The sequence below is a fragment of the Struthio camelus genome, chromosome 2 (genome assembly GCF_040807025.1).
Source record: "Struthio camelus isolate bStrCam1 chromosome 2, bStrCam1.hap1, whole genome shotgun sequence".
NCBI lineage: Eukaryota > Metazoa > Chordata > Aves > Struthioniformes > Struthionidae > Struthio > Struthio camelus.
The window spans coordinates 64,279,020-64,297,685 of record NC_090943.1 but is presented as its reverse complement, the minus strand read 5'-3'; the positions used below and the strand labels follow the sequence as shown (position 1 = coordinate 64,297,685).

At 39.1% G+C, this 18,666-nt stretch overlaps 1 protein-coding gene across 18 annotated transcripts in view; it reads left to right on the top strand.

Moving 5' to 3' along the window:
- Nucleotides 1–18,666, top strand: part of TNS3 (tensin 3) — a 265,299-nt gene that overhangs the window by 203,285 nt on the left and 43,348 nt on the right. For all 18 annotated transcript variants that reach the window (XM_068936084.1, XM_068936082.1, XM_068936083.1 and 15 more), the window contains 3 exons: nt 10,536–10,714; nt 11,063–11,180; nt 11,280–11,363. In XM_068936084.1, coding sequence (XP_068792185.1) covers nt 10,536–10,714; nt 11,063–11,180; nt 11,280–11,363 — 381 coding nt within the window. The remainder of the gene's footprint in view (nt 1–10,535; nt 10,715–11,062; nt 11,181–11,279; nt 11,364–18,666) is intronic.

Genomic DNA, 18,666 nt, shown 5'->3' with positions numbered 1-18,666 from the left:
TAAACAGGTAGAGTGCAGGATCGAATGTGCAAAAAGAACAGTTGTGGAAGGAAATGCCAGTGAACTCAACAGCACCTTTTTGGGGGAGCCCAGGAGACTGGCAACACTGATCTGCTGATATTTCTTGTCCAAGCAGAAAACTCCTAGTCGTTTGTGGACTTCAGAAACTCTATGCATTGTCTGCCTGGTAGCTCTCTGAAAGGATGCGACAAAGTAGCAAGCTGAATGAGAAGTTCATCCTTTATATGCTACTTCTCTAGGTAAAATTTAAAAGGGATTGGAGGCAGGAGACAAGTTCTCGTGTTCAGCCATGAGCTGGATGGACTTGATATTACATGTGTCATAAGGCAGGATACTCTGTTCATGCATCAGAAACCCATAATTTTATTTCAGCTGTATTTGCATTTACTTGTCCTTTTTCAACACAGCAGTGTTTAGCTTAAGCTTTGTCTTGCTATTTTTGAAGATGTTATTTTTCCCCTTGAATTTTTAACAGTGATCATAAAACTGATTCTAAATTACTAAAATAGATGTGCTTGGTTTAATGATTTAAGCATGAAGCTGTCTTTTAAAGCTGATCGTTAAGTACCTCCTAGGAAAATCTTACGCTTTGTAGAAGATAAACGGTGCCAGAGAAGGAAATCACTTTTGATAAGGATAATGCTCTTGTAACATTTTGTTAATATGTGGGGCAGTCCCTGAAGGTTCCTACTCTTTAAGAGTTAACTTATGGACTTCTTTTTCTTGTTGAATTGTTAAACCTTCTGTTAGATTGAATCCCCATGCTTGATAGTAATGGGAGACAGAGTTATGCAGGTCTTCCTAAATTGCCGTGTAGGCAACAGCATCTGGAATTTCTGCAATGCTAACATGATTCTCCCCAGAGTCGTCTTTCAGCCTTCGTAGCTATGCAAGGTCTGTGAAGGGGGCACTGGGAAAACAGCCTCGTGGGAGTTTTCACAGTTCCTTGCTTGAGACAACCCAGAGTTTTATCAGTCTGTGGGTTGAACTGACAGACCCTCTTTTATATCACACCAGCTTTTCATACATAGCAGTGATTTCCAAGTGGTCTGTCTGCAGAGTCTGTTATTCCTTTGGGTATTTTTGTTTTTAATACAATATCTGTTAAGTTATACTAGCGGGTTAGCTGATCGAATATACATCCTCATCTTTCCTTTTTTTCTTCTAGTTCTGAAATTTTTTGTGTGTTTTTTTTTGTTTTATCAAACCGTGTGTTTTGTTGGGTAGTTCGCTTGTGTACATTTGACAGATTCTCTTAAACATACGGATGTTACCCTTTGCCTTCTGTGAAAGGGACGGTGTTGAAATGACTTTACTATTCCAAAAATACTGCTTGAGGAATAAAGGAAGTTAACTAAATGAGAAACCATCGGTGAAACAGTGGTTAACAGTATCTTCTCTGAGTAGAGCTTAAACAATCATAATTGTTATTTAAGTATTGATGATTAAAGTAGTTAAAAGTAGTTTGACAAGTTCTAAGATTTATATTTCAATATCATAACAGTTTACCACATCTGCACCATGTCTGGTAGGTTCAGCACAGAATTTCTCAGATTAGCATCTTGTAAAGAAGAGATAGCCAATTGCTTCCCTTTTGACTACAGCAATTGTTGTTTGCTAGATTATCAAAATGATAGAATTTTTCTAAGGATGTAAGGCCAATGTACAATGTGAATATTCAGTTAATAATACTAGGTTCAAAGCCTGATAACACCCTTTGATTTAGAAAAACAAATAGTAACCAAAAACAAGCTTGATCACCCTTCTCATTAAACACTGAAATGGATGCAGATCTATCCTAAGTTCCAAAAGATATTCTAAACCAAAACACGTTTGGACTTGCATTAGGATGTGAAAATTTTATGGTTACGGCTCCAGTTTGAAGTTAGTTCTTTCAGATTTGATACCATCAGGCATTGTCTAAACTGTTCTATGGTTTGGTTAAAGGCAGTGCTGGCAAATGAAACTACTCTATAAGGGCGTTAATCAGAGACTCTTTGGGGTTAGAAGGGACCTCAGAGGTCAAGTCTAACCTCCTACTTGAGGCTGATTCAGTTAGAGCAGCTGGGCGCAGCACCATGTCCAGTCCAGTTTTGAAAACCTCCAAGATGGGAGGTGTCACGGCATTTTGGGGACCTGCTCCACAGGTTGACCACTCTCCCTGTGAAATTATTTTTTCTTGTATCTGGTCAGAATTTGCCTTGCTGCAAAGTGTCTGTTGCCTCTCATCCTGTCACTGTGCACCTCCAAGAAGAGTCTGGCTCTGTCTTCTCCGTAATCCCTCCTTTAGATAGTTGAAGACAGTGATTAGCCCTTGCCCTTTACTGTCTCTTCCTGACTGCGCAAGCCCAGTTCCCTCAGCTCTTTTTTCATGTTGTGTACTGCAGTCCCCAACAATTTTGGTAATCCTTTGCTGGATTCACTCCAGTGTGTCAATATATTTTGTTTGTTTGTTTTTGTACTTTGCGGCCCAAAACTGGACACAGTGCTCTCGATGTGATCTCACAAATGCTGAATAGAGGGGAATAATCACTTATCCGGACCTGCTGGCTACCCTCCAACTAGTAGTCCAGGATGTAGTTGACCTCCTGCCACAAGGGCAGCTACCAGGATCTCGAGATCCTTTTCTGCAAAGCTGCCTTCTATCCAGTTGGTGCCCAGCCTGTAGTATTGCATGGGATTACTCCATCCCATTACTTAAGTATTCCCTACGGTTAAGAAAAAGCAGAGTATCTTGCAGATATGGTGTCTATAGACACTGATTAAAATACTTAACTTTTTCTAGCAGTTGATCATTGTAAGACAAGACAGATGGAGACTGAAATCAATTTTAGGATTAAAAGACATGTTAGAAAATGTTATTTGAAACTCTAACCTACAGTTATTAACACAGAGGGTAATCTAATTGAAACCATTTTTATCCCCTTGCCAAGCATGTGACGCACCTTTCTTGTGTACTTGTATGAGCACAAGCAGCTACTGCCAGTCGTAAGTTAAGAAAAGCACTGAAGAGGTTCTTGCTGTCTGAAACGATACGTATTCAAATCGTATCTGGAAGCATTTGCAGACACCAAGGGAAGTCTGTGTTGAAACTCTTTGAATGTGGGATTTATGCTATATCCATACAGTAGTCTTGACTCTTTTATAAAAAGTTCTGGATTCTCTTGATAATTGTAGCTAGGAGCTGTACTGTAAGAAGGTACTTAATGTAATGTAAGAGTGGTTGGTCTGCTGTGTTCTGTCAGGCCGTACAACTTCTCTGCCTGTACAAAGATATATTTAGTGATTCGTAAACTACGTAGAATTTTTGTAAACTTTTTTTAATCTAAGCCAGCAGTTTCGACATGTGGGGCCACTTGAGCTGTGTAGCCAGTAAGGACTTTTTGTGGCCAGCATCTGAAAGCTGACTGATATTTTGATTTTATAACTGAAGTCTGTGGGTACTTTGTGTATGCTGTGCCCATATATGTAGCCACAGCAAAATGTTATGAGGAGATCAAGTTAATGAGGTTTCTGTGGAGACACGTTATGATGGGATAAATTGGATTATGGAACAGAATGTTTAAAATTTCAAAGCATCGTGAGTCTTCAGGATTTTTTTTGTTTGTTTAATAGCATGATATTATGAGGCTAGTAGAATTTAAAAAAGGCAGAATTCATCCTGAAGTCTTGCTGTAGCTTAGCAGGGACTAGTATTGAAGTGGGACACTGGAGGCTGGAATTCTTCAATCATTTTTCCTATTCTGCCCATTGTTTTGTACATATTTTATGTTTTGACAAATTTTTTAACCGTTGTGCACCTCGGTATATTTAGTGAATGAGGATATACATCCTGCAGCATGACAACTACCCACAGTATATGGAAACGTAGGTTCCTGAGTGTATTATTTAGGAATGGCTCCCGATGCTCTGATCCCTGCTGAATGGACTTTTACAGCGCAAAGACATTTGAGGGAGGATGACAATTTATGGAATAAAAAGATCATAATCTGAGTTTCTAGAAACTCTGAAGTGGTTTGGACAAGATTCTTGCTTCAGTTATGGAATGGAGGATATATGTAAATCACTGATTCCTCACAAGTTCCTGTTAATCACCATTTACATGATTATGACGTCTCAGGTCTACTCTTTCTTGTGTCCTTACAATAGAAAAGACGTCAGTGAATTTCTGTCCAAAAAGAATTTATGTGAGGGGTCGAGTGAATGTTATTTCCCCTACTGAGTCATTTTTCTAGTTGTTAATAGATAAAAAAAAAAAAAAAAAGTTAAAAAAAAAAAATTTGCAGAGCCACAAAGCACCTGGAGGAGAAGTCAACTTCTATTTACATTTGTCTATTGAGAGAAATGTAGTAATACAAGATGATTATTTATTTTTAAACCTCTTCAGAGGTTTTAAATTTTCCTAGAAAGAATAACCTTACTTTTTCAGATTAAAAGAATTTTTTAGAGTTGATCTGAAACCTGTTGACACTACCATTTGCTTCGCTTGGCTTTGATGAGGCTCATGTTCCAAAACAGTAGGGCTTTTTGTTTTAACATTGGTAGCAATAATAGGCATTCAGTGACCTTTGCAACTAACTGCAAGCCCATGTATAGCCTTTTGTTGAAAGGGAGACTTTTTGGATCACTTTCTTTCAGTAAGTGAAGATAAGATAATCGCTTTAAAACCGAAGAATTGGCTGGATTTCTGAAATATAAGGCTCAGGCCCTGTTTTTTCATGTCACTCTTATTTCATGTTATGAAGTTCAGTGTCTTTAATCTTATTAAAAGATTGTCTCTCTAAAACCAGCAAAATAAGTTTTAGCCTTCTGAAGGTGAAATGACCTCAAGTTATGAATCTGTGGGATTAATGTACTGGTGACCTGTGTTCAGATGGATTAGATGAAATGTAGAATCAGATACTTATTGGTGGAACAGTACCTATTTAAGAAATATGTTTGACTGGAGGAACTTTCAGGTACTAACATCATGAAGTAGTTACGCCCTATCTGATCAGACAACATGACACGTGGAACGAAAGTAGTCTGAACCAAAAGCATCATATGCAATAGATACAGGAGGGAAAACACTGCGTGACTGGGAGCAAACCTCCGCTTATTCTGTAAGAGTGTTTAAATATTGGATTAAAGCCTTCTCATGCCTGTGCAGAAACACTAGTGTTGGTTTTCCTTGGCCTTGTCAGTTCCAGTTTCAGTGTGTGGTTTTATGTCATCAGTGGTATTTCTGTTGTCAAGAAGGACTAAATGGAATCCAGCAGTGCAATGTATAGGGCAAGTGGTGCTAAAGAAGAGGTTAAAAAAGATGAAAATATGGGGAGCAATCCATCTTTGCTTTCTTAAGACTATAAATTTAAAGATATTTGCCTAGTTGAGGGGCGACTACAAATCATGGAGAGTTATCAAACCTATAAAAACCTGACTTGTGATTGTTTTGTTTGTGATGGAATAGGAATGTAAGGGAGGTTTCTATATTATTTTTTTGCTTAATGTGAACTGTTTGTCATTCCACAGAGATGGCTATAAAAAGATTTTATCACTTACCATAAGGTTCATGCGACCAGCTTCTCCTTTTTATTCCCTCCTTAACCCTTGTGCATTTTAGGTTTTAAGGATAAACACAAAATTTATTTCATTTTTTTAGAATTTGAAACTTGTGTAATGCTATGTGTGTTTTGAAAGTTATAGATGATTTTGAAATGCCACTTAGATGCTTTTCTTAACTGGAAAATTATAGGGTGTTATTTGTAAATACAAGTGGGAGGAAGGACTCCGTAATCTGGTTTACAGAAATCCATAATAATGTAGTTTAATAGTCCTAGTTCCTCATTAGGATTCCTTAACACTGAAGGAGAGCAAAAAATAATTACTGTTTTAAGATGAAGGACGTTATTGGCCTGCAGATTACTTAAGTGCTGAATAACTGCTGAATATTTTTTATTTACTTGTATTAGTAACCAGGGTAACGTGAGTTTAGAGACTCTCAACATTTTTATGCTGTTGTGATTCAGTGCATCACTCTTCTTTGTCACAGCATTGAAAACCAGCTTGAACAAATTTGTCCATAAGGTTTATTTAACAGTCTTTCCTGTAATATTTTGCTTTTTGAAAATCTTTTTCAAGAAAAATGATGCTGAAGAATATTATAAAGAAAGACTATTGAGTGGTCTGCTGTAATATTCAAATTCTTGAAGGGGACTGTGCTGCTTTAGGTGTAAAAATAAATCCATGAGTAAAGCCATAATGTGATTTAGAGCCCTTCATAGAGAGGAATTTGGTAACAAGAGAATGAAACTTTCGTATTTCTTTTGAATTTTGTTTCCGTAATCATGTGTTATAACAGTTTTCCAATGTGACTGTAATTTGCAATTGGCTACAGTGTAAAATATAAAGAAGTTTAGGGAAGGTGTTCCAAGGATGGTGCTGGGTTTTGGAAAACACCATCAGTTAGTTATATTTTACAGAATCACAGACTCACAGAATGGTTGAGGTTGGAAGGGACCTCTGGAGATCATCTAGTCCAACCTCCCTGCTCAAGCAGGGCCACCTAGAGCATATTGCCCAGGATCACATCCAGACGGGTTTTGAATATCTCCAGGGAAGGAGACTCCCCAACCTCTCTGGGCAACCTGTTCCAATGCTCTGTCACCCTCACAGTGAAGAAGTTTTTTCTCAGCTTCAGGTGGAACTTCCTGTGGTTCAGTTTCTGCCCGTTGCCTCTTGTCCTGTTGCTGGGCACCACGGAGAAGAGGCTGGCCTCATCCTCTTGACACTCCCCCTTCAGATACTTGTACACGTTGATGAGATCGCCTCTCAATCTTCTCTTCTCCAGGCTGAACAGGCCCAGCTCTTGCAGTCTTTCTTCATAGGAGAAATGCTCCAGTCCCCTCATGATCTTGGTAGCCCTCCGCTGGACTCTCTCCAGTAGTGCCATGTCAAATGGCACATTACAAATGATAAGGATTCCTGGAATGGACAGAGCTAATGGAAAGAGCTTTTGGTCCCACTCATTCCTTCTCTTGGGCAAGCAAAGCTCTTCGTGGAGCGCCTCCCACACAGGCTGAGCTTGCCGTGCTGAGTAGAGCTGGGTTTGAGGCCTGCCCGTGAGCCTTGTGGGTCAAGTGGAGACGTGTAAGCATCGTCTTACTCTAGTTGTTGTGGTAACTGATAGTAAATGTGGACCTTTCTCATGTATCCTGTAAACACAAACATGCATAACACATGAAGAGTATGACACTAGATTTCTAATTAAAGGTTTTTGTAGTTTAGTCAGGGCAGCTACTAATACATAGAGCAGAGCGCTCTTGACGTGCCACTGCAGACGGCATTTTTAGCTTAGTTTTGTTTTCTTTCTAAGAGTTACAAATACCTTTCAAAAGTACTCCAGGAAAGCTCAGCAGCTAAAGAAACCAAACAAAGATTAACCTTTAACCACTAGCCATGCTCCTGCTAGCTATTCCTATGGCCCAGCGATAGCCATCTGACATGATAAATGTCTGATGCCGATCTGGAGGAATGTTATTATTTGTTCCTTAGGGAAACCAAAATTATATTTGTAGTTCACAAGGGAAAAGAGAAGTAAGAACATGGAAAATGCTTACAAAGAAGTAAACATGTGCTCCTTGGATTTTTATGAAGTTCTGCCAAAACTTTAAGCTAAGCTATAGGAACCAAACTAAATGAGCTTACTTCTAGTTAAGTCTTGGCTCATGATGCTTTACATTATTCATTGTAAAAGACAACTTTTTAATCAATACTTACTAAAGAAGCGTCTGTTGCCTTTAATGAGGAAGCTCTGAAATACATTCATGGAACTCGTAAACTAAGTAAAAGTCATTTTGTGCTGACTTCTTCACGTAGCTTTCCATCTTAGATGCAAGGTCTTTGCTTTAAGCTTTATTTCAATGTATCAGCTCAACTTTTCTTCTCTGTCGCCCAACATTTGCTGGGAGTTTGATAAGTAAAGCACTTCCAGGGTGTTTAAAGGAAATGCCCAGTTTTCCTGAGATACCCATTTGCAGCTTTCTGAGAACAATGTTATTAACTTCATAGAAATTTACAGTCTTCATGAGTGTATGAATACTACCGACCTGAATGTATAAATACTGTTGATGATGCAGCCGCCTTATTAATATTACGTGCAAAATCTGCAGTATGTCTTAATGTCTATTTTTAGTCATCTAAAAGTTAGGCATTCCATCTCAGAAAGTTGTCTTATATGGCTGTATGAAGTAGAAGGAGGAGAGGAAGCTTCAAGAAAAAAATGTCTGTACCTTTAAAACTTGGTTAAGAGTGAAACGAGTCTCTTTTGTGGAGTCTCTCTCTCACATTGCCTCTTATGGAGGAGCTGTGGAACTGGAAGCACCTAGTGTTGGATTGTCTTTTAGAAGTTTGAAATTATATACAATGATTCCCCCTCATTTTTTGGTTGCAAAAATTACAAAAAGAAAGAATTTCAATGAAAAAATCTCAGCAGTACTGTTACAGGCATGAGAGTAACTTCCTTCATTACTAGAAGTAGGTTCACAAATGTGAACTCTGCGGTCCTAAGTGTCTTCCGTTTTGATGTAAATTTTCAAGACCTTTCGGTATCATTCAAGAATAGTTTGCAAGATACTTGTGAATTCATGTCCTTTGCTGCCTTGAAGATTTTATGGGTTGTCTCTTGTTTCCTCGTGGTGTACTCAGAGGTTGTTCTTACCTGGAAGACCACAGATACAGTTTCTAGTCAGGAAAAAAAGAGGTTAAGTACATGTTTAAAATCTGGGTACTAAAAATGTGGATGCTATTTTAGTTTTGCAAAGTCATAACTTGAAAGCAAGATTTCAACTATGTCTTCTCCAGGAAGCTTCAGGTATATTTATGTTGACTAGGTGAAGTAAATAATTGGCCAAGTCTGGAATTTAATCCTATTGTGGGATTTCCAATTCTTATTTTATTATTGTTGTTTTTAAACTGACTTTAGTAGTAGATACTATCAGACTGGCTTTGATGGTAGCAGAGCTGGATTTTTGAAGTGTCTACTTTTATAGTTTTACAAGAGACTTATTAATGTTTTTAGAATTAATCACTGCTTGCCAGTGAATCCATGAAGAGGAGGCATATATATGTATGTCAGTGCAGAATCTCACACTAATTCTGTATGATTTGGACTGAAATCCCTGTCTGTCTTGAATAAAAATTGTTCTGCTGTACAGAAGCCTATATGAATATTGATGTACAATAGTTGTGCTATATTATCACGGTGAAATGTAAAGTCTACTGTAGTAAGGGCAGTTCTGCTGCATGCCAGAGTTCGCACCATGGTTAACGTCAGCTGCTTTGGGTGAGGAAAGGGACATACCTGGAAGGTGTATACTGTTGTCATTCTGGAGCAAAGGGATTGGTGCAGACCCGCTGCTGGTTTCGATGGAGGACAGCCTTTGGACTCCTTGTGTTACAGCTCTCTGGTTGGCGTAGATGGGCGACGTGCTTTACTTCAACCAACAAATACTTACGTTTTGAAATGCTAGTTTAGGTGACGCCAAGCAATGCAAATAAGTTCTATCGGAAATCCTCAGCCCTTTTAAGAGGAATAGCTAATTCTTAAAGATATTTTTGCACTTATAGACAATAAAAACTGTTATACAGAGGAGTATCTGAAATGCTGCCACACATTTGTGTGGTTTGTACCGTGATGTGGCTCAGTAATAAGGACTGCTGTGGAGTCCTTTTGTTGGTATCCTTTTTTGTTGACTTATTTTTACAAAAGGGGTGGAAAAAAGCGATTGCTACACAAATTTCCTGTAAGTGACAGCTGGTTGCAGTAGATGACTAAATATGATGTCCTGCTGTCTGACGACGCTATCTTAATAGAGGATTTGAAAACAAGTACCGCTTTATTCTCCTGAATATTTTGGATTGTTCTGCTGTCTCAGCTTACTCTTCTGTGCTCCGTTCCTCAGACTCCCAAAGGTTACAGCTTCCTTGCATACGTCATATCTAATTTCTGTGACTGAGTGCGATTCCCGTGTTTGCCCCAAAAGGTGTACAGTGAGCCAGGTTTGACCCCGAGTTCATAAGGACCAGAGGCTGCGTGAGCTAAACAAAGAAGCTGCTCTTTCTGGGGAAATGCAGTCCTGGAAAGCTGCTGTGGTTTTACTTCTGAGGCCTACTGGGTATTGGGGCTGGAAATACGGACAAGTTATGCCATTTGGCTGCCTGTAGCGGCCTCTGGTGGCAGCTCGCCCAGCACCATGGCTCTAACCTCTCTTTCCAAAGTGAGCATCACCAGCGGCACTGCTGTTTCCCTCCGCTGGAAATGAGTGTACTGCAAGTATGTTCTTCACCTGTGTCCACAAGGCTAATTGCTACTGCTTTCCCCTCCCTGACCCGTATGGTTTTATAAAGCAGTTCGGAAACCAGTTATCTCATTCCTGAACAGAGTCATTAAAAGTACAATAATAAAGTGTGTGTTTGCACCAGCTATAATACAAAAAATGATTAATTTACTAATTGGTTTATGTATTTGTTTTCAGCAACAGGTTTGCAAGATGATAATGCATCAGGAGGAAGGATCAGAAAGTTGAGTGTCGGACAGTATGACAACGATGTCCAAGGGCAGCCAACGTACACCAGGTGTGGATGGGTGAAGTCTCCTGCTGTTGACCAGGCTATAAATCCAGGATCGCTAATTGCTGCGGGGGAGACCAAAGAGGTAAACAATGAAGAACTATTCAGAAACATTTAATGAAGTGAACGGCCGGTGGGGCCCCACGTTCATGTTCAGTGTCCAAATCAATGTTGAGCAATTTGCATTTGATCCTGGCAGTAAGAATGAATGACCGTAGTTAGCTCAGAAACGTAATTCCGTGTTGCAGGCTGTCGTGCTGTTATCCTCTGTAGGTATTTTTGTGGTTTCAGTGTTCCAAGATCTCTCTGGGCAAGGGAATCAGAGTATTTGAAATCTTCTAAAATCTAATGAAAAATACCCCACTATGTTACCCCCACTAGGAGTAAGCGGGAATTTTCACACTATGATTTTGCTCTTTTGTGCCCTTCCTAGATGGCTGTGGCGTGTTACCAAGATGAAATAGATGGGGGAATCTTCTCCCCAGCCAACAATGGAAATGAAGCTGTCTCATCCACACCAGCTTTTCCACTGTCACCAGAGACACCATATGGTAAGGAAACATCCGCCTCATTTTTTTTTTTTCTTTTCGTAGTGCTATTAGCATTTTACCTGTCATTGAAAAGGAATTTTCCTTTTCCTTCCCTTCTAGTGAAAACACCTCCGCTATATCATCAACGGATTCCCTCTGGCCAAAAGGCCAGCAGCCCATCTGAGCTGTACAGAACTGGTCCTGGTAAGAGTCCCATACTTAAATAATTTGAAACTGAGCTGAGTATGAAGACAACTAACCAAACAGTAGTTATTCCTTTATAAACAGGGCATGTGCCTGCTGAATGCAGGTATGCGCAAGTCAGAGAAGTAGAATTTAGCCTTCGCACAGAGGCTTGTGTTGCTCTGCTATCAAAATAGCACTGCCAAAAGATTTGATTTCCTTGTAATTTTTATGTTGGTATTGGCTCCATCTGAGCAAGGAGTAATGAGCTCCATGGTGCCATCTTGCAGTGCTTGTGCAGCTAGCAATAGAGCTTGGCAATATCTGTGCTCAAGTCAAGCAAGTCAAGAAGTTTTTTAGTCAAAAGAATGAATGTTGTGGGGTTTTGTTATTGATTTTTTTTTTTTTTTTTTTTGGCCACAACACAGTTTGTAAACATGCAACCTGGAAAAGTAGTTGGTAATAGATAATTACTTAAGCAGAGTTTAAAGGGTTAGTGTGATCTAGCTATGAATTGCTAATAAAGAACTCTTCTTGTTGACCTTAACTTCCTGCTGCTAAAAATACGGTGATATGTCCTTCACCAGGTATCCCCTCTAACTCTGAGTCAAAATTCATGCATTATTTTTGCTGAGTGTACATTGATAAGTTATTTTGTTTTGTTATCATTTGACCATGTATGGAGAATTTCCAAATGTTTTATGTTGCCTCCATAGAAGTATATAAGCAGCTTAATGCAAAAAAAAGCTTTATATAGTGTAATGGCTTAGGTGAGGGTGGCTCAGGTCCCTACTATTCCAGTTCCATCTTTGTTCACCAGAGTGCCCTCTGCTGATCTGTTGCGCTTTGGGCAGATTGGAGAACATCATGATGGGTGTTAGCTGGCACACATAGGAAATTTGTCACCCTCTTTTCATCTGCTCTTCAAAGGTTCGTTCCTTGGGAGTTTTTCATAGTGAGGTTGTGTGATATTTGTAAGATTGCCTTTTTTTGTTTGTTTTTCCTGTAATACTTTTTTAAATTTTGTTGAAAAAGTATAAGAAAAATTGCTAGCTGTCACTTTTCTGGACAAATGATGAGTCTTGTTTTTGACAAATGATGAGTCAGTCTGGTGCAAACTGATTTTAAGACGGTAAGTTAAAAAATGAAGTAAATGTTTCATATGACTGCATCAGAAAATACTGGACATAGGAGAAAGCTCATATAATTTATTTAAAACCTTAATAAAAGTCTGAGACATTCATTTAACTTGTATGCATTAGAAGATGTTCAGATAATTATATATATATATATATATATATGTATGTATGCACACACAAACAGTATACACACGCAACACTCACATACACGCACATATATTTTTATACTTCATTAAAAAAAAAAAATAAAGTATAGTTATATTGCCTAGGCTGCAACTGTCGTTTCAGGTAGGCTCTTGAAAGTAGAGTTTCCAATAAGTTTGATACAGTTAATTTTGATGCAATAGCAGCTATAGTGTTGTGTTTTTAACTTTGGAAAAATGCCTTCTTTAATTTGTCTCATTTAATAGTTAGCAAAAGCAAATAAAATCATCACAGAATGAAATTTTCCTGGAATGAAATCTTTAGTAATAAAGCAATCTTCTGCAGGGTTCAGGACGTCTGTTTACGGTTCAGTTGCTGTGGCTTTGACCTTTACTCTCTCAGCTCTTAAACAATTTGAAGTGAATATACTCCTGAGGTCAGCTTCAGCAAATCAATTACAGTTTGCTTACCTTGAATTAGTCTAATGATTACTTTGATGTTGTTGTTGTTAGATGGTTTCCAGTGCTGTTCCTAACAGTTGGGACTCGCCATGGAAGAATTAAAGTGTTTCTCAGCATATTTCTCTTTATTTCGTTGGAATTCAGGAGGAGAATCACCAAGTGCTGTCCCCTCTTAAATGCTGGTTTCAGATGCTCAGTTAAGGTGGCCCCTGAAAGTAATGACTCTAGCTTAGAACAAAGCAGATAGATCTCTCTTGCAACATAAAAATGAGGATTGTTTTCTGTCCCTTTAAAAATGACTTTCAAGGCCTTCTGTGAGAGAGGTGGAAACTCTGAGCTGAGCCTCAATGACATAACAAGGCTTTTTCTGTCCCTTGTTGACAGTCTTCTTCCTCAGAGACATGACTAATAATATGAGCATTAGGATGGGTAGAAGAAGAGACCTGCAAGATGGATAGTTCTTCTAATAGGCTGTGTCTGCTTTCTGCTTGCAAATGATTGTGTGTTGATTTGAGATGTTTAGCAAAAGTAAATATCAAGTAGAGAGGGTCAAATCTTGGCCAATAGCATTTGGGCAGGAATATTAATATAACGTTAATAAATGGTGTGGCAGATGTGCTTGTTCCCTGATATTACTCAGTAGGCATTTTCAGGGCACAGACTGGATAGTATTAAATGGGTTATTTTATTTTAAATGCGCAGAGTGTTAAGGCCTTTGGTGCCTTGGTGCATACTCTCAAAAACAGACCTATAGCCGTGACTATTGGTATCTCAGTAGACTCTTGTGTGGCCTACAATTTTTGTAGTCGTTCAGTTCATGAATGGGCTGTCATTATATCTCCCTCCGATTAGCTGTATCCTACTCCTTTTTTCCTCATAAATTTCTTTAAGGCTTCCTGCCTGTGTCGACTAGAGGTGACCAAATTCCTGTTCAGCACTTGTTCTCAGAAGTGAGCAAGTTTCACCTTCGTCGCTCCGGGCTGAGGCATGCAGTTCCTTGCTATAAGCATTGCTCTTCCGATGCAGTTGCTTGCTACCATAATTGCTCTTTTCCTTGCTTTATGTAGCTTGCGCATAATACAGCACCTGTCTGAATGATCTTTTGAAAGACTCTTTTTTTTTTTTTTTGGAAGACAAACTTGAACCATCTATAAATTGGTTTGTTTCATAAATACCACATCCAAAAAAAGCTGGATCCAAATAGTGAGAAGACGGATACTGCCTTCCCAGTAACATAACAGCCATTATATATCTGATGGGAGAGTCCTATGCATCAGTGAAGGAACAGAAGCCCTGTTTGTAGGCCATTTTGAAGTTTATAAAGGCTCTCTTGTCTCGCACAGCATACAGCTGATTGAGGTCCCTTTGTATATAGAAGTACCGAGTAAAACCGTGGCGAGCTCTTTGCCAGAGAGCTGAACTCTGGCTCACCACCCTGTCCACATTCAGGGACTTCCTGCCTTCTGTCCCTCTGGCAGTCCGGGAAAAGTTGCCCCTTCCTCAGCCTTGGCCAAAGCATAAACGGAGCTTTGCATAAAATCTGCCTTCGCAAACAGGCAGTGTGCTGCCGCAGAAGCCGTGGCCCGTGGAACAAGGGAAGATTATCTATAATTCTTTGTCGATGCACTGTTTACGAGAAGACGTGGTGGCCTGCTTTCCATCTTCTCCGAACATAGCTTAAGTATAGTTATGCAGTTCAAGTCATGCGTGCAGGGGAATGATAGGCAGGGTGAGGAATCTCCAAGCCTTTAAGTGTGCGTAAGGCCCTCTCTTTTTATGCCTGCTAGTGAGGTTAGCCCAGGTGCTGCACTCCATGCTTGTACTATATGTACAAGCAGCATCTTTTCTAAAAATTGTCATGAGGAGAAAATACTTGCTATGTTTTCTCCTCCTGCCGTCATATTACCCCTCGAGTCCAGACACTGGTGCATTTCCTAATACAGTCTGTATTTCTATCTGACAGAGACACTGAAATCCTAAGTTCTACCCGTTGACTAATGTAAGCCTATTCTGTTACTTGACCCTGTAAAGTGATGAGTGTTTCATAAATCTCTTGGAAAACAAAAGCCTAACCTAATAGATTTCATTAGTGCAGAAATCTATTACTAATTGTAATTTCACACTGTAACTCCGTGATTGTCATTTCTTCCTGTTACTGTGTTTCAAAGGAAATGAGCCCTACTGCTTAGTTATTCAGTAACAAAAGTATCCAGGTTCTGAATTGAAAGCTTTTGTGTGTGTGTTAGAAGGGGTTAGCAGCATGGGGGATAGAAATGATGCTGTTTCCTGAGGGGGGAAAAAAATCAGCAGTTTATGATATGCAAAAGCATTCTTCACAATATGAAAGGTTTTATGTAATTTTTTTTTCTTACCTCTCTCTTCCCCTTGCCTGTGTACCTAAGATATATGTGTCCAAGGTAAAAGGAAGAGCAAGTTATGACAGGTATGGAACTTTTCCAGGCATCTGGGTTTATTTACATAGTACATCAGTGCATCCACTTCAGTGGATGCTGGTCGTAAGCTCGGTCCTCCTGGACACAAAGGTGTATTTTGTTTTTTGTTTTCCTTATTTTACAGCAAGGCTATTAAAGCGCAATAAAATCACAAGTAGAGACAAGAGATTTATGATGTTTGCTACAAGGTAGGTAGACAAGGTCTGTGTTATATTTTCCACTGTCCTGCAGTTGACCTTGCTCTGTGTATCTTACGGTTAAAATGCAGTACTTTCCTCCATGATATTTTTATAGTGAAACAGCTAACATTTCTTAATTATGATAAAGTATACCATTTACTAGTGTATGTTTAGCCTCCATAACTGAAAGGAATAACTATGAAAGGACTCGAGTCTCCAGTTGGGACTCTACCAACATGAATTTAATTAGGTCCTTGCAGAAACTTTGCAGAAAAGAAAGCCATTGCAGCAAAGCATTGTTAAGAACTTTAGGAACCAAATTCTTGACAAATGTAAATACTGAAGTCAATGCAGTATGTCACGAACTGTATCACTCCTTTTCTTATCTTCCCTGCATTACTTGTTTTGACACGTTCATCTCAGTAAAACTAATCTTTACGGAAATCTTTTGATGCACAAAGTTTGCAGGTGACTTGATGTATTTTCAGCAGTCTGTGTGGTTGCAGACTGACAGTAATTTTCAAAGACCATTTGCACTTTGCACCACTGATTATAGAGTCCTTAACATACCATTCAAATACAAACCCAGGAACTTTGTATCTTATCTGTCCTGCAGGGGAAATCATGCTCACTGCTTTGGAAAAACTTTTTTTTTTTCTGTTTTGTGCTATATGCTTCACCTTCTGTGAAAGTATTCACATTGCTGTCTATTTTTCTTTTTTTTACTGAATGACTTTTCAGTCCAGGAGAGGGAAGGTATTGACTGATAAGCAAATGGAAATACTGAGGTTGTCCATCTAAAAAGAAGGCGGCACTGTTCTCCAACAGGCTAGTGAGGTGCCTGTATTATCTGTTTGAACTGAGACGCTGCTGAAAAGTTAGATCGAATCCTCTGTCTAAAATAGTGAATGTAAATGGGATGTAACTTTTCACACTGAGAAGTGAGTAGCCAAATGGAGGGGTTGGTAGTGGGGGATCCTAAATGTGGAAGGAATCTTCTAACCTTTTCACCATCCAGTTTTGTGGTCAAGTCAAATGTTAGTGTTTGTTAAATGGATGGAAGATCTGATGAGGACAATGCTGTTCTACAGGAATTCAGATGTAATACTGTTTATGACTGGGGATATCTTTCAAATCTCTTACATGTTATAAGCTTCCATCAATGGTAGCTCAACAGGTCTGACTGCAGACACCTCCTCAGCTCCACACTTGCACCATTGAAGTAAATAAACTGTTGGTGATGGATAGATTCCCCTTCAGGTAGGCCCAGCCCGTGGGCTTGGTCCCTTATCTGGGACACTTTCATTTTAGTTCAGTCCATTTACCATTTCTTAGCTCTTGTCTCAGTTTTTTAATACCGTAGACTTAAAAATGAAACAACTGTCTCTTTTGAAAAGGAGTTTTTAACTAAAAAAAAACCCTGCAACCCAGCAGCAATGCAGGAAACACAGCACCATAGTGCATACTTGGCAACACAGTCCACAAAAAACTTATCACCTCGCTATTTCACTGTGTGTATTGGCAGTCGATCGCCACATCGTGTGAAGGCTTTGATCTCATTTTCAAAGCCTGCATTACGGTTGTCCTCCAGCTCTTGAGAAGGCATGGATCAGGTCTCATTGACCCTGAAGATGCCACATAGCTATGTTCTGCTGAAACGATGGAAGTGCTTACCACAAAAGTAAGACTAGTGAGGACTGAACACAAATTTTTCTCAACAGAAGGCCCCCTAGTGTGGAATTTACTAACGGTGCGTAACAGAACGACCACAAGCCTTAGCACCTTCTCAAAATGTTATAAAGCATGCTGCTTCTGCGTGATTTTCCTCTGTAACCATGCATTTAAATGAAAAAAACCCTTCCAACAATATAGGGGAAATCATGGGAGTAGGATATGAGCTCCTATGTGTATTTTTTTTCTAATATATTTCTCTGATGAAGTACTGCATTGGTGTCTGCACAGTAGACATGAGATAGATCAATAAATCCTCATAATTTGAATTAGCTGTCAGAAATATGTAGGCAATTTGAAGACTTACCGCCATTTCAAAATGACAAACAAAAAAGCTCTTCACTAGTAGAGAAGACTGTGTTGTGTTAATCTCTGTTCATTCTCCATTCATTGTGTTTTCAACATTGCCAATTAAAAGACATAAATATTTTATTGATAAGTGTACTAAATACATCTATGAGTTGCAATGAAAACTTTTCAAAATATAAATGACAGTTTTTCTGACTATTCAGAAAGCAAATGAAAAACGGTATGCTAGATTATTAAGAGAGTGTTGGTTGGTACATTTTAAGTGGTTATGCTTATGAAGTGATAAGTATCTAGCTTTTGGAGCATCATTATTATATTCTTGTTCCCTGTAAAAATAAAATTTTGCCTAAGATACTTGCTGTTATGGTTAGTAAATTGCACCAGAATTATGCGGTCAGCGCTCGCTTGCTTGCTCACTCTTTCATGCGTGCACTCAAGCTCTTATGTGCTTTCTCTTCCTCTCAATTTACCATTCAGCAAGAACAGTTGTGTGTTTGGGAAGATATAATCAACACTAAACCGTTTTCTTTGTAAATGGATGAAGTGGTGCTGTGACTTTTCTTAGTTAGTTACATCATAGGCATTTTGTCCAGTGAACAGAGAATTACCACATACCATTAAAATTTCTGGGTTAAGTATTGAGCATAAGGGCAATACTTATTGTCTGTATATTGTTTACTTTGGGAAAAGTCGTGACTCTCCAAAAACTATGCAGTTCCCTTAATAGCCTTTGCAATTGTCAGAATTGACTTTCATTTATTTTCACTGCCCGCTCCCTCTTCCCCTCTCCCCTTCCTATGCTCCTCTGAAAAATTGGTATGTGAGATTTCTCTAACTTTTCCAAGTGACTGTAGGATCCCTGAGGGGCCACTTCCCACCCCTAGCCTGGAGGCTGGGCATGAGCTTTT